The sequence below is a fragment of the Pseudorca crassidens genome, chromosome 3 (genome assembly GCF_039906515.1).
Source record: "Pseudorca crassidens isolate mPseCra1 chromosome 3, mPseCra1.hap1, whole genome shotgun sequence".
NCBI classification, from domain to species: domain Eukaryota; kingdom Metazoa; phylum Chordata; class Mammalia; order Artiodactyla; family Delphinidae; genus Pseudorca; species Pseudorca crassidens.
Genome location: NC_090298.1, coordinates 169,774,612 through 169,801,298, shown reverse-complemented (window position 1 = coordinate 169,801,298; position 26,687 = coordinate 169,774,612). Strand labels below are relative to the sequence as shown.

At 45.1% G+C, this 26,687-nt stretch overlaps 1 protein-coding gene across 3 annotated transcripts in view; it reads right to left on the bottom strand.

Moving 5' to 3' along the window:
• Positions 1 to 4,087: 4,087 nt before the first annotated feature.
• Positions 4,088 to 26,687, bottom strand: part of LOC137222662 (zinc finger protein 77-like) — a 43,719-nt gene continuing 21,119 nt past the window's right edge. The window contains exons 1-5 of one of the 3 annotated variants that reach the window (XM_067734236.1): positions 21,243 to 21,398; positions 18,858 to 19,293; positions 8,510 to 8,636; positions 6,310 to 6,490; positions 4,088 to 5,671 (exon numbers count right to left, since the gene is read on the bottom strand). In XM_067734236.1, coding sequence (XP_067590337.1) covers positions 4,600 to 5,671; positions 6,310 to 6,490; positions 8,510 to 8,636; positions 18,858 to 18,860 — 1,383 coding nt within the window. In that variant the 5' untranslated portion in view covers positions 18,861 to 19,293; positions 21,243 to 21,398 and the 3' untranslated portion in view covers positions 4,088 to 4,599. Of the gene's footprint in view, positions 5,900 to 6,309; positions 6,491 to 8,509; positions 8,637 to 18,857; positions 19,294 to 21,242 lie in introns of those variants that run through there. The other 2 variants (XM_067734232.1, XM_067734237.1) reach the window with 2 other exon arrangements.

Genomic DNA, 26,687 nt, shown 5'->3' with positions numbered 1-26,687 from the left:
GCACTGGCTCCTTCTGGATGCTGTGACGGAGAATGTTCCAGGCCCCTCTCCTAGCTTCTGGTGGTTGCCAAAAACCCTTTGCATTCCTTGGCTTGTGGACAGATCATGCCAATTTGCTCCTTTTTACCTCATGTGGTGAGGACATATCTATCTTCTGTGCAGGTCTGTGTCCAAAGTTCCCTCTTTCTAAAAGGACGTCCATCGTTGGACCAGACCTACTCTAATCTGTTATGAACTCGTGTTGAGTATATCTGAAAAGACCTGTTAAACAGAAATTCAACTGATCATATTTAAAAGATTTAATTGTGTTTATTAAATGAGTCATGAATTGGACAACATCTCATCTAGCAAGTAGAAAGGAGCTCCAAAGAGCTAAAGAAAATGAAAGAATGAGGTGGAAAAAAAGAAATTATCGTCAAAGAATGCATTGTTTCAGGCAAAGTCACCTTCCTAAGGGAAACCGAAGGGGTCTACCAGTGGAGTACCTTACAGTTGGCCAAGAGATGCCAGGTTGGCATCTCTTCCTGGGAAGAGATCTCCCATTCCTGGGAAAAATTGACACTGCTATTCAGTTAGGTATTAAGACTTAGTTTGCTGCAGTGGGGCTGGGGCCTAACACAAGTGACTCCATTTGAGGCCTATAGTTTCCTTTTTTAAACATTTCCCTCTTTTGATCAGTCTCAGCTTTACTGAGAAATGTGTTCAAAATTTAAGGCATTAGTACCACTCAGCTGTTACCCTGTAGTTCTCACAGCTTTGTGAATTTTGTTGATCCTTTGTGTGGTATCCATATGTCATGACACTTTTTGCTTAATCCTTGTGATATTCACAGGTCACAGCTTTAGGTTTCCTTTTTTTTTTTTTCGGTATGCGGGCCTCTCACTGTTGTGGCCTCTCCCATTGCAGAGCACAGGTTCCAGACACGCAGGCTCAGCGGCCATGGCTCACGGGCCCAGCCGCTCCGCAGCATGTGGGATCTTCCCGGACTGGGGCACGAATCCTTGTCCCCTGCATCGGCAGGCGGACTCTCAACCACTGCGCCACCAGGGAAGCCCAGGTTTCCATTTTAAATTTGGTCATTCTCTTGTTTCTTTTCTGACATTCCAGTCTTAGGTCATTTGCCTGGTGGTTAGCAGCTATGAACACACATTAAAGACTCTTGAGGGGATACAGTGCACCAGAAAGCGTATTATTATTATTAGTGGAAAGAAGATAATGCCCAATGTTCAGAGTGCACTTTACAGCCACGTTCTCCATGGCCCAAACCAATCAAAATCAAATAAGTCAAAGAAAGACCCCACCAAAAGAGTCACCTCTTTCAGCCAAAGGGCTTACTCAGTGAGCTCACGTAACTGAGTTTCAACTTTCCCAGAAATGTTGATCCAGGTGCAGCAGGTTGTGTTGGTCACAGCACAAACCTAATTACTGCAGATTTCCCAAGAGGAAGCTCTGTGTGCACCACCAGCAATTTCTGTGGAATTGTGGAGTAGGGAAAGGGTTGATCCAGCAGACCTCAATAAATGGGGACTGTGGAATAGGAACTCCACATGGGTGGGGAACTGCAAGCTGCTACTAACTGTCCCCATGTGGATCTTGGGACAGAAAAAAAGGGTTGGAGTTTTCCACTCAAACACCTGGAAATTGCAAACTAAAAAGAGTGAGAGCTCAAGGGAAAGAGAGTAGAGATCAGAACCAAGAGGAACTTACCCATAACCCTCAGAGATAATCAGAAAGACAGTGAACTCAAAGGGTTCCCTCGTACCACATCTGTGTTTCTCATTGTTCCCAAATGCCATCAGAAGTTCACCTCAGATCCTATCACTGCCACCAAATCTGCTAAATAACAAAAATTCAACTGAGTAACTTTTAAACATCTAATAGGCTTTATTAAACGACTCATGAATCAGGCAGCATTTCATCTAGCAAGCAGAAAGGAGGACCAAAGACCTGCAGAAATAATCGTTTTTTTAAAGACAGAGAAGGGACAGAAAAAGGAAAGTTATTAGCAAAGAGTGCATTGTTTCAGGCAAGGTCACCCTTCTGAGGGGAACAGAAGTGTAGGCAGTCTATCAGTGAAATACCTCCTACTGTAGACCAGGAAATACCAGGTTCACTGGTTAAAGGCCACATTCCTGGGAAAAGTTGACGCTGCAGTTTGGTTCGTTATTAAGTCTTGGTTGGCTGCCTAACACAAGTGACCCCATTTTGGACCTACTGTCTCCCAGATTTTTTAAAATAAAATCAGATTTTATTTCCAAAAAAGATCATATTCTGAGGTTCCAGATGGACATAAAATTTGGGGGGACACTACTGAACTCAGTATATGTATACTTTTATATATTTTATAATCCATTTAAGTATCAACTTCCAGTGTTATCTGAAATAGTTATTTTACTGTTCTGCTTATACTATTTTCTGGAACCAGAAATATTTTATATTTTATACACACACATATATATATATATATATATACTTCATATATATATAACCTCCATCTTCATATCCCTCTAGCCCCTACTGTGCTAATTATGAAAGGTCAATGAAAGGTAGATATGGTTCTATTGCGTTGCGTTATTTCATTATGGGTAAGGCTGGGATGTATACTTCCCAGAATCGTCTTTATAATTTCAGGTTATAATTCACCAATAGCCTAAATTGCAAGAGGTTTGGAAGGTACAGGTGAAGAAGCTATTTCTCTCAGTACTATAAGCCATCATGCAGATAGACGGACCAATGTATAGGGGATAGTGGGACACCAACTTGCAGCTTGTTTTTCTGATTATTGTATAATTATTGACAACTCTGGTATATCAAGTATGAATACAAACAAAACATTTAAAAAATGAAATAATTAAACACTGGGTAATCACATCTATAAATGCAAGGTAAGTAAATATAGTAGGTTTATGGCTTAGAGAGCAGTCAGCTATAAGAGAAAACATGGGCTTCCTTGGTGGTGCAGTGATTAAGAATCCACCTGCCAATGCAGGGGACACGGGTTCGATCCCTGGTCTGGGAAGATCCCACATGCCGTGGAGCAACTAAGCCAAAGTGCCACAACTACTGAGCCTGCTAGAGCCCATGCTCTTCAACAAGAGAAGCCATGACAATGAGAAGCCTGCACACTGCAATGAAGAGTAGCCCCCACTTGCATCAACTAGAGAAAACCCATGCGCAGCAACGAAGACCCAACAGAGTCAGAAAAAGAGAGAGAGAGAGAGAGAGAGAAAACGCTCACAATAGGCCAAATACATTCAAAAGTGCTTATTGCAATCACAGAAGTATCCAGAAACAACAAATGTAGGGTCAGTGCAGCCTCAACAGTGCAACCAGGGAAGTAAGTTTCCTGCATTTGGTTGGGAAGGAAACAGCCTCTCTACTAAAGGAACAAGATGCTTCTTACAGAAATCACATAATTATGAGAATCATTGGACATGAAGGGGGGGGGTCACAGGATATGAGTAAATCACTAGGTGATCTTCTGAAGCCTGAAGAAGTAGGCTGATGGACACCAAAGAGCCATAGGAACATGCAAGTATCTGTGTGCACTTGAAAACCAAAGAAGATCCATGAGAGAACTTGTGGACAAGTGTGGAATCTGCTGCCCAACAGGGAACTAACATCAAACACATGTCTGGTTGGGGGCTGTTCCACATGGGCAGAGCCAGAAGTCAGAAAACGGTGCTGGAACTCAGGCTCACCAGGTTGCCATGCATCTCTGTCTCCTGATGGTACAGAAGACCCAAGAATCATGGCTTCCCCGCTTCTGCTTTCCAGACCTCATGCATCTTCTTCTTCCCATGAACTTTAATTCCGAACCACTAATAGAAGGACTCTGGATATACAGTTTCCCACCTCACCCAAGCTGACAACACAATTCAGTAGAACTGTCTGGACAGGAACTTTCATCTTCATGCCAGCAAGTCACTCTTCTTAACTCCATGGATCATGTCCAATTTCCAACCAAGATCATGGACATGAACAGAAGTCAAATTTATGAATATAATCAGATGAGACAGAATGTCCTCCAAGACCTTGCACAATTACTAATTTCTGTGAGGACATATATGCAACAAGGAAACATGGAAAAGACATACATTTCAGTTTAATACTCCAGGGGAGGGTAAACAGTGAGTCAGAAAATTCCAGTATCTGTAACAGTAGACCAGGAAAGACATTTCAACAATACAGGTCTCATGATCACGTATGAGGAAAACAATGGGACGTAAGAATCAAAACTTTTTTCATCTAAAATTATACCAAGTTGCACCCGAAAAAACCCCCAAAACCAAAAACCGCTTAACATCCCTGGGTTCAAAAGACAGTGTAATGGAAACGAGACAAGTTTTATATGAGGTACAGATGAAGGGGACATGGAGGGATAATTAATTATCTTAAGTGTTCAGATCAGCAACACGAACTAGAAATTAATACACTGGGATCCCTATTCAGGATGAGGCACTTACAAAGGAAAAACCATGTTTATAACAAAAGATTTCTGTTGTGCCCTGAGTTTTCATTTACAAAATAAGTGAAGTGCTGAAGGTTTTTCCACATTCTTTCCATTCATAAGATTTCACTCCATGTGATTGCTTCCATTTACAATGAGGTTTTAAGGGAGAAGGAAGGCTTCTCCACAGTTTTGTATTCAGAATTTTCACCAGTGTGTGTCTTCATGTGTCTTTGTAGGGATATCAGATACCTGAAGGCTTTCCCACACTGCTGACACTGATAGGGTTTCTCTTCACTGTGTGTTTTTATATGTTGTCGAAGGGATGAGGAAGTAATAAACATTTTCCCACATTCTGTACATTCATAGGGTTTTACTCCACTGTGTGTTTTCACATGTTTTCTAAAGTATTTGGGACAACTGTAGGATTTCCCACATTCCTTACACACATAAGGTTTCTCTCCAGTGTGGATCCTCACATGTCCTTGCAGGGATTTGAGATAGGGGAAGGCTTTGCCGCACTGCTTACATTCATAGGGTTTTTCTCCACTGTGTGTTCTCATGTGTTCTCGAAGGTAAGTGCACCAACTGAAAGCTTTGCCACACTGCTTACATTCATAGGGTTTCTCTCCAGTGTGCATTCTCACATGTTCTCGGAAGTGTGAGATGCGAGTGAAAGCTTTCCCACATTCTTTACATTCATAGGGTTTCTCTCCAGTGTGAGTTCTCACATGCCGTGCAATCTGGGAATAATAACTGAAGGATTTCCCACATACTTCACAAACGTGGATTTTCTGTCCATAATGACCTCTCACATGTCGCTGGACAGATGACAGGCAAGTGAATGATTTTTTAGATTTCTTACACTGTAAAGACTGTTTGCTACTGTAACTTTTCACATATCTCTTAGATGCTCTCCCATCATCCTGACGTTTGTCAGTTTTCTCTACAATGTCTGTTCCACCAGGAGGATTTAGGCATGAGACACAGGTGCAGGTTTGCCCACATTCTTTACATGGATGAGGTTTGTGTCTGGTGTGAGATCTTTGCTGATTCCTCTGGAAAGAACAATCCCTGAAGGCTTTTCCACACTTAGTGCATTTACAGGGCTGAATTGCAGTCAGATAACCCTTATGCACAGTAAGGTGTGTAAGCTGGTTCCGGGTTTCTAGACATTGATGGCCTTCTTTACCTTCACAGAGGCTCTCCACCAAATGATTTCTGTTCAAAGTAGGAAGCACAGTATTAGGGATTAATAATGATTTCTTGGGCTTCCCTGGTGGTGCAGTGGTTGAGCGTCCGCCTGCCGATGCAGGGGACACGGGTTCGTGCCCCGGTCTGGGAAGATCCCACATGCCGCGGAGTGGCTGGGCCCGTGAGCCACGGCCGCTGAGCCTGTGCGTCCGGAGCCTGTGCTCCGCAACAGGAGAGGCCACGACAGTGAGAGGCCTGTGTACCGCAAAAAAAAAAAAAAAAAAAAAAAAAGATTTCTTTATTAATAATTTATTGATGGATGTTAATGATTATTTTGACTACGTATTTGCCATGTGCACTGAATTGGCATGTTTTTGGCACTCTCTGCATTGTGACAAAGTTCAACAAGTTTAATGCTCCAGCTGAGGGCTCAAACAGAGCCATAACTTTCAGTGTTTTTTTCATATTGGGTTTCCTGATCATTGAAATTTCCTACTGAATTAAGTTTCAGATGCTCAATGTCTACATCACATTTATAAAAGTATTGTGTTGTAAAAACTCTGTGAGTACACAATTGTTTACCTAGGTTTATATCTTTTATTTAATTTCAAGTGAGTCTAACACTCTGCCGAGATCCCCCTTCTCCTTGTGGGAGTGCCACTCACCTCAAATGCCTCTCCTGGGTTACACGCTGATCTCTCATGTTATGAAATGCCCAGTTTTCTCCCAAAAAAGAGCAGGAATCATTTCTTGTGAATCTTACTATTTTCTCTTCACTGCATAGTCCAGTCTCCAAAATATCCCAATGAGCACTTGATCTACTGGTTTTAACTTGAGGGCAAGAACCTGCCACAATTTGTAACATAACTAAATCCTTGGGAAAGAAATGGTGGGATAAAGGAAAGAGGCCATTTGTACTTTTTTTCCATACGCTGATTCAAAAATGTAAAATAGTTTTATAAAGGAAGGAAGGATATATGTGTGATATTGTGATTTATAAGAAATATATACATATATATTTGGTCATTCAGATGACCAACATACACTTCTCACATAAATCAGGTACTCATCCACAGTTCCCTGCTCACAGCTCCCAAAACCTTTGGAATTTCCTGAGTGATAAAAGCAATGGAATAATATTTGATCTTCTGTTCTCAGTTCCTGAAAATGCTTCAGGGTCAGAAGGGTGAAATAAGTGTTGTTATTCATAACAAGCCCTTTCCATCACAATTGGGTTTATATTCGTGAAGGTGACTGTTGAAAAGCAGCGCAGGATGGGGGCTCGTTGCCAATGGAGACACCATGTGACTAAAGCATGGAACTTTCAGTCCCACTCACACCCCCAGACACCCCAGCACCTCTGGGGATGGGAGAGGAGCCAGAGTTTCAATCACTTGCCAATGGCCAATGATTTAATCAATCATGCATATGTAATAAAGCCTCCATAACCTCCCCCACCCCAGCAAAAAGAAGTTCAGAGAGCATCTATGTTGGTGAAAACATGGAGATAATGGGAAGACTGGCACCTGGAGACAGCATGGAAACTCCAAACCCTTCTGACATATACTGCCCTATGCATCTCTTCCATGTGACTGTTCCTGAGTTATATCCTTTTATAATAAACTGGTGATGAAGTACATGAAATGTTTCTCTGAGTCCTGTGAGTGTACTAGCAGATTAATTGAACCTGAGGAGGGGGGTCACGGGAACCTCTCTCATTTATAGTCAGTTGGTCACAAGTACTGGTAACAACCTGAGCTTGAAACTGGTATCAGATGAGGGCAGGTGAAGACCAGGGGTGAGTCTTGTAGGACTGAACCCTTAAGCTGTGGAATTTGAGGCTACCATGGGTAGATGCTGTCAGAATTGAGTTGACCAGTTGTGAGGAGCCTAAACACACAAACACACAGATACACACATGATGCAATTGGGTCCAGAACCTAACTTATCACTCAAGCAAAGAAAAACTCTGAAGACCTCATCTATTTGGAACTTTGGCAATGGTAGAGAAAATGAGTCAAAATGGCAGCCTGTCCACTAAGAAATACCTCAAAAAGAATGGAGACTGATGTTGAGATCAATATTACCAGAGAAGCAAAGTAGCAAGAAACTGGGCAAAATGCACATTCCCAAATGCTCCCTTTATAAAAGGAGCTACAGAAAGACTTCTCAAGCGGGCAACGATGGATTAAAAGTCCAACAGGGAAGCCAGGTTAACGACAAACGTCACTTCTCAAAGACAGAGTCATGTTTCTAACAGTTATGTCCAAATATCTCTCCCTGATACAGAACCTGCTCCTCCCAAGAGGTGTGCCCTCCTGGTGATCGCAGGCACAGAGGCCCTAGAGGAAGCCTATCTCCAGTGACCCAGCTGCCACTAGGAGATCAGATGGTGCGTGGTGGCTGTCCTGCTCGTGGAGAAAAGCTTCTCAGGGGGAGGATGGAGGACAACAAGCCCTCCATGAGATGGGCTGATTCTCTGGTCCTCAAATCACTGAGGATGGGTGAGTGTGAGTTTAACTACAGCAAGATTATCATGTCAAATGTGTACTGATCACAGTGTAACTTTCACAGGGTGAAAACCGTAATGCTGCTCTCACTGCCCCAAAGTAACACTGGAGACCATGCTCACATTTACACAATTAGGGAGCCTCAGGATTCTGATCAAGAGCAATAAAAATCAATTCAATATAGAAATATTTATGGTCATGGAAAAGCTATTTGACTCTAGGTAGGTTCTATAAAGGTGGGGACCACGTCTGCCTGTTTTTCAACATATTCCTATTCCTTGGTTCCAGTAAGAAAGAACATTGTAAGAAATATTTGTTCCCTAAAGACTAAGTGCAGGGAGGAAGCTGTCCTCACCCACGGAGGCCAGGTTCCTGAAGGTCTCCAGCATCACGTCTCTGTAGAGCTTCCTCTGAGCCAGGTCCAGCAAAGCCCACTCCTCTGTGGTGAAGTTCACAGCCACGTCCTCAAAGACCACCGAGTCCTGAAACAGCCACAGGTTCCGTGTCAGCAAGGCTCCCTCTTCACCCTCATGTGTGGGAGGATGGGGAGGCTGGCAGTCGGAAACCGGACTCAATTCCTAGGACTCCTCAGCTTACACTCTTGTGGGAAATGAACACACACAAGTCAATCAAATGCATTTTACTCAGTGATGCTAAGTGCTGGAAACTGAGGCAACGTGTAACAGCAACAACAGATGTAGACTTATAGACACATGACTAAAAAGAACTGTTTTTTACCAAATATAAAATAGATAAACAATAAGGATTTACACAGGGAACTATATTCAATATACTGTAATAACCTATAATGGAAAATAATTGGAAAAAAAGACTATAGATATATACAGACATATATGTGTGTGTGTGTGTGTGTGTGTGTATAAGGGAATCACTTTGCTGTGCACCTGAAACTAACACACAATTTATTTTTTTTTAACTTTTTGGCTGCACCACCCAGGACATGGGATCTTAGTTCCCTGACCAGGGATTGAACCTGCACCCCCTGAAGTGGAAGCTCGGAGTCTTAACCATTGGACCACCAGGAAAGTCCCCTAACACAATACTGTAAATCAACTGTACTTCAATTTTTTAAAAAAATTGTTTTTAGTGAGAGAGCAGAACCTGAGGTGGTAAAGACTGAAAATAAAATCATCATTCAGATAAGAAGGAAATGAATACTTCGTTTGGTCAAAAGTTATTTCCTTGAAACTCCAAGCAGGAGCAGACTGTCAGGAGGTCGTGAACACTGATTTTCCAGGGCCGCTGCATCTGAACAACTCTCGCCTGGACTGAACAGCATGTAAAAGCCTGGGCCAGTCCCCTCATATCCAACAGAGGCAGACACGACCCCCTGCCAGGATGAGGTGGACACCGAGGGCACAGAGGCAGGCCAGGGCCCACGGCCTGGGACAGCTGTGGGGTAAGAGATGGCCTGTTTCCTGAGGGATCTGTCAAGCCAGCAGGGCCTCTCAGATAATCATGTGCCCAGAAATGGAGGAAAATGTTCCACAAAGAAGAGTCGCAGAAGGATCTGACGGCAATAGGGCCAAAGGAGACTTAAACAGAGAGAAAAAAACACCTAGTTATTATCTTTAGGACAATATGGATGACACCAGACCCCTGAAATATAAAGCAAGCAATTATTTTTATAAATTAGAATTTTAATCCAAAATATAGTCTGACAATCTAAATTATAAAAAATTCCAAATACATCAGCTACAAAGAAGGCAAGGCTGCCTTGCCTGAGTCTGCGACTGGGGTTTGCTAATCACACACCTGATAAGAAACTTGTATTTTAAATACATTTTAAAAAACTAATAGGATAACAATAAAAAATAAAGGGCAACGAGAAAAACAAATAATGCATAAATAATGGACAAATAATGTGAGCAGACATTTCTCCAAAGAATAAATACAAGTGGCCAATAAGCCCATGAAAAGATGCTGGACGACACTCATCAGGGAAATGCCAAAGCTACAGGCAGATACTTCACACCCACCAGGATGGATATAAGATGGACAAACAAGGCAAGGCGGGGCAGGCAAGGATGTGGGGAAGTTGGAACCTCACACACTGTTGATGGGAAGGTAAAATGGTGAAGCCACTTTGGAAGACAGTCCAGCAGATCCTCAAAATGATAACACAGTGTCACCACATAACACAGCAATTCCACCCTAGGTATCTATCTACCCAAGAGAGGAGGTGAAAGCGAACACCAACACAAAAACTAATACGCAGATATTCACAGCAGCATGACTTATGACAGCCAAAAAGTGGAAACAAATCAAAAGATCATCAAGTGACTTGGATAAGCAAATACAATATAATCTCACAGCGGAATATTATTTGCCAGAAGAGGAATATTGTACTGATCGGTGGCACAAAACCAATAAACTTTAAGAACATTAAGACTCCACATAACACTTACACGAAAGGCACAGAATGAGCAAATCTATAGAGATAGAATGTAGATTAATAGGACTTCCCCCGTGGTGCAGGGGTTAAGAATCTGCCTGCCAATTCAGGGGGACACGGGTTCGAGCCCTGGTCCGGGAAGATCCCACATGTTGCGGAGCAACTAAGCCTGTGTGCTGCAACTACTGAGCCCACGTGCCACAACTACTGAAGACCGCACACCTAAAGCCCATGCTCCACAACAAGATAATCCACTGCAATGAGAAGCCTGCGCACGGCAACGAAGAGTAGCCCCCGCTCGCCACAACTAGAGAAAAGCCTGCACAGCAACGAAGACTCAAGACAGCCAAAAATAAATAAATAAAAATAAAGTTCCCCTTAAAAAAAGAAAAAGAAAGTAGATTAATAAACTGCCTAGACCAAGGGCGGGTGAAGTCCTGGAATGAGGGGTGACTGCCAGCAGATACAAGTTTTCTTTTGGGGTGATAAAAATGATTTAAAATCAGAATATGAGGATGCTTGCACAATTGTAAATATACTAACACCCTGGAATTTTACACTCTGAACAGGGAAACCTTATGGTACATAAATTATATGTCAACTAAAGCTGTTTAAAAAATAGATTCAGGACTTCCCTGGTGGTGCAGTGGTTGAGAATCCGCCTGCCAATGCAGGGGACACGGGTTTGAGCCCTGGTCCGGGAAGATCCCACATGTCACGGAGCAACTAAGCCTGTGTGCTACAACTACTGAGCCTGTGCTCTATAGCCCATGAGCCACAACTACCGAGCCTGCGTGCCACAACTACTGAGCCCGTGTTTCACAACTACTGAAGCCCATGTGCCTAGAGCCCGTACTCCGCAACGAGAAGCCACCACAATGAGAAGCCCACACACCACAACGAAGAGTAGCCCCAGCTCGCCACAACTAGAGAAAGCGTGTGTGCAGCAACGAAGGCCCAACGCAGCCAAAAATATAAATTAAAAAAGAAAGAAAGAAAGAAATATGAAGTGCTTTTCAAACTCTCATCCCAATGGGGCAAAATACCAATGAACAATTATTCCCCTGCAGGATCCATATTAATGGACTCTCACGTTCAATCATCTCATCTATCTCCTTATCACTAAGGCATAAATTGCTTGAAAGCAATTGAAATACCAGTCTTGGAACTTTAAACATTATCTGCTTTGTAGTTCCTTCCTATTGTTCAATGGGGAACTGCTCCTCTTTAGTAAACAGATATCTGTGTACACTGCTGGGCTGCCTTGGGTCAAGATGTGATTGACCATGAGAGCTTTCAGGGTATGTAGAATTGGAAAATATATTTTAAAAAATCTGCTGGGCTTCCCTGGTGGCGCAGTGGTTGAGAGTCCGCCTGCCGATGCAGGGGACACGGGTTCGTGCCCCAGTCCGGGAGGATCCCACATGCCGCTGAGTGGCTAGGCCTGTGAGCCATGGCCGCTGAGCCTGCGCGTCCGGAGCCTGTGCTCCGCAACGGGAGAGGCCACAACAGTGAGAGGCCCGCGTACCGCAAAAAAAAAAAAAAAAAAAAAAAAAGCTGCCCAATGTATTTGAGCAGAAGTGCTGGTTTCTATTTAAAACGTGTTGTTTTGCTACATATACCAGGATGGGAGCAAAAGATGCCTTAATATGTCATGTGTCATGTGCTGGAGACAATGAGTTTAGTAAATGCCTGTTTATCTTCTGTGTTTTTAGTATTGGATGACTGAGGTTTTCTGAGTGGTTTATCATAAAACCACACTTCAAGTCTTGTTTCTGCTCAGAGTCTTTTCAAGTATTCAAACATATTTCTCACTCTGAGCTCTTGGTAATAACAGACACAGAAATCTCTCTAACACTGATCTGCCATACATGCTTGATTTTTAAAATTATTAATAGAGGAGAGTGAAGACAACCTACACAACAGGAGAAAATATTTGCAAACGATGCGACCAACAAGGGCTTAATTCCAAAATATATAAACAGGGATTCCCTGGTGGCACAGTGGTTGGGAGTCCGCCTGCCAATGCAGGGGACACGGGTTCATGCCCCGGTCTGGGAGGATCCCCCATGCCGCGGAGCGGCTGGACCTGTGAGCCATGGCCGCTGAGCCTGCGCCTCTGGAGCCTGTGCTCTGCAACGGGAGAGGCCACAGCGGTGAGAGGCCCGTGTACTGCAAAACAAAAACAAAAACAAAAACAAAAAAACCCAAAATATATAAACAGCTCATACAACTCAACAACAACAACAAAAACAACCCAATCCAAAATGGGCAGAAGACCTAAATAGGCATTTCTCCAAAGAAGAAATACAGATGGCCAATAGGCACATGAAAAGATGCTCAACATCACTAATTATTAGAGAAATGAAATAAAAACTACACCTCATGCCAGTGACAATGGCCATCATTAAAAAGTCTACAAATAACAAACGCTGGAGAGTAGGTGCGGAGAAAAGGAAAGGGAACCCTCCTACACTGTTGGTGGGAATGTAAATTGGTACAGTCACTGTGGAAAACAGTATGAAGATTCTCCATAAAACTAAAAATAGAATTGCCATATGATCCAGCAATCCCACTCTGAGACATATGTCCAGACAAAACCATAATTCAAAAAGATACATGCACCCCTATGTTCACAGCAGCACTGTTCACAATAGCCAAGACATGGAAACAACCTAAGTGTCCATGAACAGAGGAATGGATAAAGAAGATGTGGTATGTGTACACAATGGAATATTACTCAGCCATAAAAAAGAATGAAATAATGCCATTGGCAGCAAAATGGATGCAACTAGAGATTATCATACTAAGTGAAGTAAGTCAGATAGAGAAAGACAAATACCATATGATATCACTTATACGTGGAATCTAAAATATGACACAAATGAACCTGCCTCTGAAACAGAAACAGAATCACGGACACAGAGAACAGACTGGTGGTTGCCAAGCGGGAGGGAGTTGGGGGTAGAATGGGGTGGGAGGTTGGGGTGAGCAGATGTAAGCTTTTATATACAGAATGGATAAACAACAAGGTCCTACTGTACAGCACAGATAACTATATTCAATATCCTATGACATACCATAATGGAAAAGAATATTTTAAAAAAGAAATAACTGAATCACTTTGCCATACAGCAGTAATTAACACAACACTGTAAGTCAAGTATACTTCAATTTTAAAAAATAATTAAAAAAAAAAAGAAACAAGCAGTAGAAATGTAAAAGTTTAAACAGACTTTTCTTAACATAGACTTTTAAAACTAATTGTCATTAGGGGACTTCTCTGGCTGTCCAGTGGTTAAGACTTGGAGCTTCCACTGCAGAGGGCATGGGTTCGATCCCTGGTTGGGGAACTAAGATGACACGTAGCGCAGTCAAAAATAAATAAATAAATAATTTAAACTAATTGTCATTAAAATTAACTTTCTTTCTAAAATATGTTTAATAAAAAATATAAAACAATTTAATGGAAAAATTTCAAAACATTATTGACTAACACCATCCTAGAAGGAAATGAATGAAGGGATGGCGCATATCCACAGAAAAGAGACCAGGATGTCAGCTTCTCCCGAACAGGTTAAGAGTTTTAAGAAAATTCCATTAAATCTAAAATTGGCTTGTTTTGGGGATGGTTTGATTCTGTTTTGTTTGAACTTAGAGAAAAACTACTTCTAAAAACTGAAATGGAAAACAAATTTCTAATAATAGCCAAAATTTTCTATGGAACAAGGTGGTGGGATATTCCGTAACAGACATTGAAGCGTTTTAAACTGCAGTGATTAGGACAGGATGGTGTTAACAGAGGGATGGACAAATACACCAATGGAAAAACAGCGCACTGAAACAGGCCCACCTGTTTTTGTCAAGTGGATCAACGCCAGAGCATAAGCTGCTGGGCAGGGGCCAGATGATGACACTTTGACCTGAGGGGCAGTGATTACTGGGTATTTACAGGGGAATAAGAAATCTTTTTCCTTAGTAACTGCACATGCAATAACCAATTCACTGTGAACTTAACTGTGAAAGAAGAAAGTAGAACACATTGAGAAGTTACAGGCAAACTCACTCATGACTTGAGGGTAGGGGAAATTTTCCTATACACGAAAAGAAAAAAGAGCTACAACGGAAGAGGTGGATAAATTCAGGTCAAGGCTATTAAAGTTAAGAATTGTCCATGAAGTGTAGAATAAAAAGAAATGATAGGGACTTCCCTGGTGGTGCACTGGTTAAGACTCTGCACTCCCAATGCAGGGGGTCTGGGTTCGATCCCTGGTCAGGGAACTAGTTCCCACATGCACACGGCAACTAAGAGTTCGCATGCCACAACTAAGGAGCCCGCCTGCCACAACTAAGACCAGGTGCAACCAAATAAATAAATAAATAAACATTAAAAAAAAGAAAAAAAGAAGCGATAACCCACAGTTTGGGAGAACATCTTTGCCATACCTAGAAATGAAAAGAGATGAATGTCCAGTGTATGTAAATAACACATAAAAAATCAATAAATATACAAATGAATTAAAGGTGAGAAAACAACTGAAAACTATCTCACAGAAGATGAGCCACCACTTATAAGAAATGCTCAGACTCAATGATTATCAGTAAAGACCAATATACAATCACAAGCAGATCCATTTTACACACTTGAGATGAACAAAATTAAGCTGGAATTTCCAAATCTCCATCTGCTGGAAATGACGTGGAATAAACACTCGTCTCCAGCCCTCCATCCACACTTCCTAGTATTTTGAAAATATCCATAATCTACAATCCTACAATTTTCCTTCCACATGTACAAAATTTATATTGCACTGGCACTTGGAGACAAAATCAAGGAGTTTAACGGCGCTGCTGACAAATCAAAATTAAACATGAGACAACTCAAGCCTCACACGACTGGATGGAGGATTTAACCAGGTGACCGCTGAAACCAACACGTGTGAAACAGACTGGGGCTGAGAACCACAGAGAAGCCTTCTGTGTGGCATTACTTGTGTGGTACGGGTCATATTCACTTATTACAAATTCAGCAGAAGCAAAATCAAACAAAATGATGCTTGGTGATGAAGGACATATGTAAAGCTGCAAAGAATAACAAAAAGACCGGGGGCTTCCCTGGTGGTGCAGTGGTTGAGAGTCCACCTGCCGATGCAGGGGACACGGGTTCGTGCCCCGGTCCGGGAAGATCCCACATCCCGCGGAGCGGCAGGGCCCATGAGCCATGGCTGCTGAGCCTGCGCGTCCGGAGCCTGTGCTCCGCAACGGGAGAGGCAACAACAGTGAGAGGCCCGCGTATGGAAATAAATAAATAAATAAATAAGACCAGGATGATGGGCACCCTGGGGGCCGCTCACTGGGAAGTGCTACCAGCCAACCAAGGGAATAAATATCTACACCTTCAAGTAACGGAACAAAAGTCTTCAGTACTCACACTGAGTCACATGACACAAGATTCCATCAAAGAAACAAAAGGGAAGAGCAGCCAAGTGTGAGATGCTCAGATCAGCGGCCTGCTGCCCACGGTGCACAAGGAAACCCCAAGTCAGAAGGTCAAAGCCATCCGAGCTGGGGGGCTGGGATCCCCCTGCTGACACACAGCCTGGCTGGGCGCCCCCAGGGCAGGGGGAGGGACTGAGCTCCAGAGCTCCACACGCCTGTGCTGCCTCTCTCAGTGTGGAAATACCCCCTCCTTCTGGGTCTCAATTCTCACCCAGGAGGAAACGCTCAAGTTGAAGTTCTGACCCAGAGAAACTCCAATTCATCAACCCTCTCAACAGCAGTTGAGCTCAAGGAGCCTTCTCCACGCCTGACCTTCACAGACTCACTCAGGGTGCACACGTAACACTCAGAGCATCAACTCTCTTGGATGAAGCCAAAAGCAAAGGTCAGGGAACAGCTGAGGCCAGCAGAACCTCAGAGGACAAACCACCCCTAGCATTCCTGCAGGTGGATCCCCTCCCCTACGCTCATGCCACAAACAGATCCTTCTGTGGTGGTTCTATGGCCTGGAGGCCACCGGCGTAGGAGTGGGGTAGGGTGGACAGCAGGACCCAAGGCCACGTTCCTTCACCTAGGGAAATTCTGGGGCACTTTTATGATTTGAGGAACAGGATACTGCTCATCCCTTTCAGAAGACAGGCATCAGTTCACTAATATCCTCATGATGACGAGCTGTAACTCATCTAAAAAGAAGTGAGCAAGTCTCAGTAGCACTGGTCACATTTCACAGAATTTCCATTCATCTCTGTTGACCAGCTAATAACAGGAAGTAGACAAGAATCAGACAGTGTCAGAACTCTGCACCCTGCATGGAAGAGCCACTATGATTCCTATGAATCTTTTTAATCAGTATGTCCACCCATTTCACATGAAGGGGTGGGACTGCCTGCATTTCCTGAAATTCTAATGGAAGAGAAGACATTTTCTGTACTGAGACACTTCTCCCCAGAGGCATCTCTGGTTAAGGCCCAAATACCCAGAATAATACAAGTCAGCAGGAAAGGGCAAAGACCTGAGACGCTTACTACCCTCACTAAGGAGAAGAAACCAGGCAGAAAGAATGCGGAATTTTACACTTGCTGAAACCGGAAGCTGGATCAGGGGAAGCTATTAGTGCTGAGCTGGACCCAGAGGAGGCTGCTCACAGGTGTCAGGGGACAATGCTGAACCCTCCCTGAGCCCTGTGCTCCTGGAAACTTCGATGGGAGGTGAAAGGACCCCCACCCTTTGGTCTTCTGGAAAACGGCAGGCTGCAAGAAACCACCCCCGTGCCCCACCTGACTCAGATAAGACTCACACGGAGGCCCCTTGTTCATCCAGGACAAGGCCAGACGCAGTCCCCTCAGAGCCCCATCTCCACCTCATCAGTGATTAGCAGAACTGTTCCCCCCACTGACCAAGCAGAACAAATGCTTGTTGGCCAAACTTTGGTTCAGCTCCTCTCCTTCCCCCTGACCTGGCCTCACCGCAGCCAGACGACAGACCCCTAAGGACAGGCTGGCCTCAGGGATCTGCTATCCGAGCATCACACCTGGTCCCTCCTGGTGATGTTTACTCCTCTGTATAAGAGAAAAACTCTCTTTGCCCAACTCCTGAGATGCTTGCAGATCTTGGGGTCAGATGTCCCCTTTCCTGCAGAGCCCCCTGTGCCTGGTGCAACAGACCCTTCTCCCCCTGCAGGAACTCATTTGGATAAAGGTCTCTTGTTTTGAAGTTTAGATTATTTTATGCTACAGGCTTGACCAAGTATTCTCAGTGGCCATGTGAAAATTAAGAGAAAACTCACTAAAAAAGATGTTGGTGGGGAGAAGAGGGAGCCTCGGCCAGTACCACGTGATGTCAGTTACAGGAACAAGTGTCAATTAGAGACCCCAACAGAACAAATGGAAACAAGAAAGAATCACCAATTGAAGGCCACAACAGGAAAAGATGTGCATGCATGGCATCTGCTCAAGAAACTGGCTACCCCAGCAGCTAGCCAGTGAGAAACCAGCATCACCCTGAACTCTCCATTTTCTCCAGTGGAAGTTGCTTCAGTACTATAACCTCTCCCAACTCCATCCTTTCTCTCCAGTAAGTTCCTTGGACTTGCATATGGCTTTTACTATTCGTTGTCTGTCCCAAATTGCAATTCTTTGTTGTTCCCAAATAAACCCATTTTTGCTGGTAAACAGCTGATTTTTATTTTTAAGGTCAACGACTATTTCTTAGCCCACCTTTGATCAGGCTTCTCACCCACAGGCCCCTGATTTTAGGTTTCTCCCCCACCTCAACCCCACCCTCACCCGCAGCCCCACCCCAAGAGACAATGAGCTGCAGAACAAGCCCTTGCAGACCTGGGCCGAGAATGCGCTGACCACAGGGAGCCCCGATCCTGAAAAACAGCCTTGCTCTCACCCGCCTCACAGAGAAGAGAAAAGCCCTTTGCTGTGTGGTTGGAGACGCTGGCACCTCTCTGAGATCCCAGCCTCGGCGCTATCGCAACAGCATTCGCAATACAGGCTCCTTGCTTGACAAGTCTGGGCTGGACTTCATCTGTCAGGTCCAGGGCGGGTCCCCTCCCCACCAGCGCCTGAGCGTCTGCTCCGCTTGTGCTACCTCGGACCCCACCCCCTGCCCTCCCGGCCCAGGAACAGATCAGGGCGCTCAGACCCTGTGCGTGGATGGGACTCGTGGGAGAGGGTAAAGAGTTGAGTGCGGACTGCGGACAGGGAGACGGGGCCCGCGGCCCGTTCCGGCCAGTTGGAACGAGCCCCGGCGCGTCTCAGCGCATGGCCCGCGCACTCACCATCTCAGCCCTGCTCTCGGTTCTCACGGCGTCCTCTCCGCGGCCCTGCGGCCCGACCGCCCGCGCAGGTGAGAGGGACAGCGAGCGGACACCTGGACCCCATGTGGCGCGCTGGACTCCCGGGAGGCGGAGAGCGACGTCCCCGCAGGGGGGATGCGCCCGCCCCCGGCTCTGATTGGATGAGGCTCGATCCCTCACGCCCTGATTGGACGGACCCCCTTCAGGCCCTGATTGACAACGTTGCAGGCTTGATTCTGAGAGAAGGGCCAGCTGTAGGTCACGTGGCGGAGCAGGGCGGAAGTGCCGTTTGTTGCCTTCAGCCCTTCACCGCCTGGCTTTCTATGGGACGCCACACCTGGCCGCCAGGATCCTGGGCTATACGCAGAATCTGCTCCTGGCCACACAGCATCAGCCCAAAGCTTGCAGACCCTTTCTCCTAAACAGAAAAGTGCTGACTCAGTCTCCCCTCCTAGTATCCCCACCTGTCCAGGGCTGCCCCTGCCCTTTAGTCCGAGGGCTGGGGCACGAGGGGACAGGTGTGAAAGGAAAATCAAAATGGAGTCAGTATTGCTAAGAGAGCGCTCTAAAATGGAGCCAGGAGGCCACTGAGGAAGTGGGGCTTATGCAGGTCTCAGCCCAGATGGAATCTGAACTTTTGACCACTTACTGACTTAACGCAGGCATCCAGAACATCTGCCCAATGACCCAGAAAGTCAAGATACTTATTGGACCCTTCCCCTAAATAACTCGTGACAGCCTATCCCTTAAGGACAAATATTTCCTTCCCTGTGTGATGAAATAAAATTTATACTTTGAGAAAGCACAAGTAAATTTTAACATAAAACGCTCTCTCTCCGTCTGTTTGGAGCTCCTCCCTCCCCACTTAGTGTTTAAGCATATGCACTACACGGTAACCACACCTCTTCAAAAATGGGAACGCCTTCTCAAACGTAAAGATCAAAATTTTCCCTTTCTTTTGAGGCTAGCAATGTAACTTCTGTCTTACTACTCCTTTTGTACGTGCTTACCTGGACTATGTATCTTTGGTGAACTTTATGTGAAATGTCAGTATGTCATTTTGATGTACGATCTTTCATCTCAAAAATGTACATGACTGTGTTTTCGACTTCTAACTGGTGGAACAGTTCTCAGAGCTTCTGAGAGACTGTCTCCTGGGTTATAATCCTTAGTTTGGCTCGAATAAAATTCCCTTTCTTCTTAATTTAATGGTTACTTGAATTTTCCTCCGCGTCTGTCAGAGTCAATCATAATTTCTGCCAGACAACTTTAACAACCTTGTGGCTTGTGCTTTATAAACTCCTGACTCTTTCTCTTCCCCGGAACACTCTGGTTTTGCCAGAACCTGTGTACCCCAAATTGAAATTCTTAAGACCCCCAAATAAACCGCTTTGTTCTTTGCGGCATCAATACTGATTATTATTGAACATGATAGAGGAGGACCTGGGGAACTCCTGGGTCAGGGGACGGATGGAGGGCAATGTCACTGTGGATCTGTGCCCTTCCTTTAAGAACAAAGACACTCTGTGACACCACTGCAGGCATTGCAGGAGCCAGTTTTTTTGGTGGGTTTTTTTTTTAACACCTTTATTAGAGTATAGTTGCTTTACAACGGTGTGTTAGTTTCTGCTTTATAACAAAGCAGGAGCCAGTTTGACTTTGACCTTTGACATTAGGAGGTCCGGCCCTCCTGACCTACTCACACATCTGGGCTCCACCAACTTTTCCCCGTCCCATTTCTTACGCACATCACCAGGCTCCCTCCCCACAGGAGGAGGGAACGCTGGGACGGCCCCACACCTGAGCAGCACTGAGGTTCCGAAAAAGCCCCTGGTCAGCTTCTCCAGAGAACAGGAGACCCAGGGGACCCTGTTCAGTCCAGCCACACTGACCCGCAGTCCGCGCACCGCCCTCACTCGCCCAACTTCCCTCCTCACACAGAAGAGAAAAAGCCTTTTTCTGCGCGGTTGGAGAGGCTGACATATCTCTGAGATCCGAGCCTCGGCGCTATCGCAACAGTATTTGCAATTCAGTCTCCTTGCCAAGTCCGGGCTTGACTTTATCTGTCAGATCCCGGGAAGACCTCCCTCGCCCCCAGCTTCTGACCGTCCTTTCCTCCCTCGCAAGCCCACTCCGCCCAGGGCTCAGTCCGGATGCCCGGACCCCAATCCGCCGCCAAGGGGGAGAGTTAAGTTGGGATCCCGGGACTGGAAGCCGGGTCCCCTCTCCGCGGCCGAGGGGGAGAATTGGGTCTGGACACGGGAGTGGGTGGGACGCAGGGAGACCCTGGCCAGACTGCCTCTTCCGGCAGGTCCGGCCAGTTCGAAGCAGCTTTTTCCTTGTTCGGGCCCCGGGCCGCGAGCTCACCATCTCCGCCTCCTTCCGGGTTCTCTGAAGAGTCCCCCAGGCGACCCTCCGACCTGGGCAGGTAAGACCGACGGGGACGCGACACCTAAGGCCGAGCGGGACAAGTTTGCACCAGCGTGCGGGCCACTGAGAGAAACTTCCGGGGGCTCGGAACGCGCCCGTCGCCCGCCCTCATTGGACGGCGCTCCGGGGCCCGAGCCCTGATTGGGCGGTAACCCTTGCCCCGCCCCCGCCCCGATGGGCAGTCCTCCTGGTCCCTTCCTACCCTGATTGGCTGGTTGTCGAGACCCCGCCCAGTCTCCGCTGACTGGACAGTTCAACCAGGCCCCGCCCCTGCTCCGAGTGACTGGCCACAGGGACACGCGTCGCTGATTCCCCAGCCCGGGACTTGGCCTCCGTGCAAGAACCCGCTCCCAGCCAGGAGGTCCCTGTGGCATCTGCTCGCAGCTGGGCGGCTCCCCTGTGTCCTCCTCCTGCACCTGGAAGTCCAGATTCAGTTTCCCCGCGGATCGCTCCATATCGGGAGTGAGGATGAGAAAGGACGAGACACAGGGCTTCGTGAACTCCGGAGTCAGGACACTGACTGGGGAGAAGTCACCGGGGGAATGTGCCCGTTAAGAACCAAACTCTCAGTGACATCAACACGTGCAAGGCAGGGTCAGGCTAGGTTTTGAAGTGTGACCCCTGACACGGGGAGGTCCCACTTTTCGTCCCCGCTTCCTGCCTCTGGGGCTTGAGATCAGCAACCCAAAAGCCAGGGACCTTTCCCCCTGGGAAGTCGGACCCCGAGGCCCCAGCCTCCCTGCAGCCTCAGCACATACATAGGTGTGAAATGTCACCGTTCTCAGGTGTGCATTTTACACTGCAAAGAAATTTGTGTCCGATCAGGCTTTAGTCAGTCCAAGTGAATTTTGAAACGTAGAAGTCTATATTTCCTTATTCAGATTGTATAGCGGTGGTTGCACAGCTGTGCGATGTACAAAAAGCCACTGAGTTTTACACTTAAAAGTGTGAACGTATGTGAGAGTATGTGAAATATATCTTCATTTAAAAAAACAAATTATAAGGCTATTTTATATCCATGATAACCCTACCTCCTGATCACCACTAAAATACTTTCTGTCTCACTGGATTTACCTATTCTGGACATTTTATATATCTAAATGGAATAATACAATATTGGCCATTTGTGTCTGGCTTTTTTCCTCAGCATAATAATTTCAAGGTTCATTCACATTGCACCATATCAGAGCTTTCTTCCATTTTATGGTTAAATACTGCTCCATCCTATGTACAGACTATATTTTGTTTATCCATTTTATGAAATACAATGTATATTTTGAGGCAGGACAATAAAATTTAAATGTAAATTTCTCTCTGTCCTTTTTGGCCTCCTCCCTCCCTCCCCTTTAGTGGGCAGTATCTGCCTTATATATTAACCAGACCTCCTCAAAGATGGGATGCCTGCTCAACCATAAAGATCTTTTTTTTTTTTTTTTTTCCTTTCTTCTGACCCTAACAACGTAGCTTCTTAGAAGATTAGCATTCTTTCCCAACTTTGTAAGGGGTCATGGTTACTTACGGGGTTGCTTTGTACATGCTTACCTGGACGGTGTATCTTTGGTGAACTTCATGTAAAATATCAGTATGTCATTTTGATGCATGAAATTGAAAATATATTACTGTGCCTTTGACTTCCAGCAGGTCAAGTCCTTTGTTGTTTTTTTAACTGGGTTGTTTGCATTTTTGTTACTGATCTGTGAGGTTTTTAATGTATTCTGGACAATAAAACCTTATCCCCGGACTTCCCTGGTGGCGCAGTGGATAAGAATCCGTCTGCCAATGCAGGGGACACGGGTTTAAGCCCTGATGCGGGAAGATCCCACATGCCGCGGAGCAACTAAGCCCGCGAGCCACAACTACTGAAGCCCGTGCGCCACAACTACTGAAGCCCGCGCGCCTAGAGCCCGTGCTCCGCAACAAGAGAAGCCACCACAATGAGAAGCTTGCGCACCGCAACGAAGAGTAGTCCATGCTCACTGCAACTAGAGAAAGCCCGCGCACAGCAACAAAGACCCAACTCAGCCAAAAATAAATAAATAAATTTATATATTAAAAAAAAACCCAACGCAGCCAAAAATAAATAAATAAAATAAATGTATACATATAAAAAAACCAACCATACAGCTCTTTGTGAAATATTGACATTGTGGTGACATGGCTCTCTCCTTTCCTAGAACCCTTTCCATCATTCCGTTTATTTTAGTCTGCTTTGATGTCATTCAATATAATTAAAAATGTTTTGCATATGGTTCTCTCTATATGTTTCATTAATTAGACTTATTTTGATAATTGAATAATTTCATTTTTACCTTTGGACATGTTAACTTTTAAGTTATACACTCAACTTCTTTTTGGTAACGATTAGAAAGGTATTGATGTTTATTTTTATATGGTTTGCATTCTGAAAACCTGTTAATCACTTTCGTTTTTATGGTTACCCCCATGTGGTTTTGAGGTTCTATATGCACAACTGTTTCAGCAACAAGATACTTTTTTTCTTCCTTTATAATTCAAATACCTATTTCTCCTGGCACCAGCTAGGCTATGTAGGAGACTGCTAAAGGGGTGATGGGTATGCAATTTTATTGAATAAGTGACCTTTGACTACTTATATGTACTTTCTATCATGAAAAAAAATTTTGAAGATGCCTTTCAAAAGATTATGAAAGTTCTCATCTATTCTTAAATTAGTAAGAAATTTGTCATGGATGTTAAATAGTATAAAACACTTTTTATCCATGCATTGAGATTATTTGAGATAGCTTTTTATAAATGTGGTACTATGGTGAGTTATATTGATGATATCACAGCATTTTATATTTGAAAACGCAATGCAGAAAAATGCACAAAATGTACACTCGACAGAAATATGACAAAATAAACATCATGACATCACAAACTGGACAAGAAAGAGAGCCTGCGGCTACACCTCACATCCCAGTGGTTATGATGACCTGTCAGGAGAGCCACCTGCCCGCTTAGTCACCAATATCCTAAACTTATAAAAGGTCATTTCCTTTCTCCCTCTAGTTTCATCACCTAAGTATACAATAATTTTCCCTGTTTTATATTGCATGTAAATAGAATCAAAGAGTATGTATCATTTTATATCAAATATCTCTTGTTCAAAGATATTTACAATCTTCCTGCGCTTAGCCCTTCATTCACTTTATTAATCTATTATTATCCTTCTAGGACTATACCATTTTCGTGTATTGATTCAACTGCCAGCCACTATTTTGGTGTTAACAAACAAATTTGTAAAAAAAAAAAAAAAAAATTAAAAAAACCCCCAGTATCTGCAATGGGCTTAAAGCGATGTGCATTTTGGGCGCGGGGGTGGGAGGGGAAAAAAAAAAAAAAGCGACGTGCACTAAAAGGACGTCAGCCTATACCAAATTGCAAAAGAAAAAAACCCCAAATCAAAACCGATTTATCATCCCTGGGGCCAAAAGACATTGTAATGGAAATGAGACGAGTTTTATATAACTACAATTAGTTAAAGACCTAGATAACAAAATATATGCAGTACGGATGAAGGGGACGTAGCGGGATAGTTAATGCCCAGGTTTTTTGTTTTTAATGACATTTATTGTTTTCTTTCTAATTTTACAAGTAATCCATGTTCACTGCAGACAACTAGAAATTAATTAATTAAAATTAAAAAAATAAAACATAATAAAGCTCTTGAATGAATACAGTGCACCAGAAAGATGATGACGACGACGATGATGATGATGATTGTTATTATTATAAGCAGGAAAATGCCCAATGTTCGGAGTGCACTTCAGAGCCATGTTCCCCAAGATCCAAACCATCGAAAATCAAGTAAGTCAAAGAAAGACCCCACCGAAAGAGTCACCTCTTTCAGCCAAGGGGCTTGCTCAGTGAGCTCATGTAACTGGGTTTCAACTTTCCCAGGTGTTAATCCAGATAGCAGGTGGTGCTGGCCACAGCATTCACATCTCCTTGCTCAGCTGTAAGATAACCGAGGCCTATCCTATTATCAGGAAAAACTCTGGCCAGAGTGTCTAAGGTTCTTTGTTGGGCAGCTGTGGATTCTGCCATACTTTCAGAAGTTATGGGGCAGTTCCTGATCAAGTGTCATTCACCTTTATTCCTCACCAGGAAGTAGGGTCCTGCCAAAGGAAGCAAATCCTGAGACATCGACGCCTCCTGGAAAATCCTTTCTAAATTAACAATGTAAATTTAGGGGAGTTGAGCAATAAGGTGTCTCAGTAAGTTTGTAAACAGGTGGCAGCCCAGCTAGATAATGTGAGAGGCATTGCCCGCTATGCGGTAGCCATTCAAGCATTCATAGGCCCAAGGAGAACTGTTACCGTAACGCAAGTCCGTGTGCCCAACGCACAGTGAGGCTAAACAATACCAAAACATTGGAGTTTGGAACAAAGAAAGGTTTATTGCAGGGCCATGCAAGGAGATGGGTGGCTCATGCCTGAAAAACCCCAAACTCCCCGAAAGCTTTCAGCAAAGCCCTTTTATAAGAAAAGTGAGGGAGGGGCGTAGTTAGTTGTTGCCAACTTCTTGGTGTCGGAGCCTTTGCTCTTGAGATCAGGTCACGGTCAGGTCACGATATTCCTGTAAACCTCCACCAAACAAATGTTACTCTCTGCTCTGACAAGAAAAGGCAAGGTCCCAAGACACAACTTTCACTCTCTGAGGTCCAGGTGCTGGCTAAGAGGAGGCAGATCTCGGTTGGTGGCTCCCTCAGGGCCAGGCCCCCAGACCCTGCCCAGCTGTCATCGCTGAGGGAGCAAGGCACCCATGACCCAATTGGCCCTCAGGCTCCTCAGGCCACCCAAACAGCGGGGGCCAGGTCCCACAGACTGTGTCCCACGCAGACTACCATTGCCATGAGGTCGCAGAGGCGGGGATGGGGGAGAGGTTCACCGCCCCCTCAGGACCTGGGCCCGGCCAGTGGGTGGTCCTGGTGAGGGCTCTGGAACCCTGCAGGACACACCCCCAGCCTGTTCCCTGGGCCCCCCAGCTCACCCGCCAACCCGAGGCCGGGTGAGCTGGAGGGCACCGGGGAGAAGGCCAGGATCTGCCTCTTACCCCACTCTCCACCTGACGACCACCACTCCGGCGACCCTTGGCTCGATGCCCCTCCACTGGTTGCTCATTGACAGCTGCTAGCTTGGGGCGGGGCCCACTGTGCCGACCAATGGCTGAGCATGACCTCTAACGTGGCTCTAACCTTCCCGCGTTAATGGTCTCCCAGTAACAGTTGCCTGGTAACAGGGTGGAGGTGGTGGGTGGTGGGGGGTAACTGCTCGTAGCAACGGCCTAGGGCTAAGGGCTGCACACTGCAGCGCTCTATTACAGTTCTGAGCAAACTTAGTTATTTAAATGAAGTCCCAG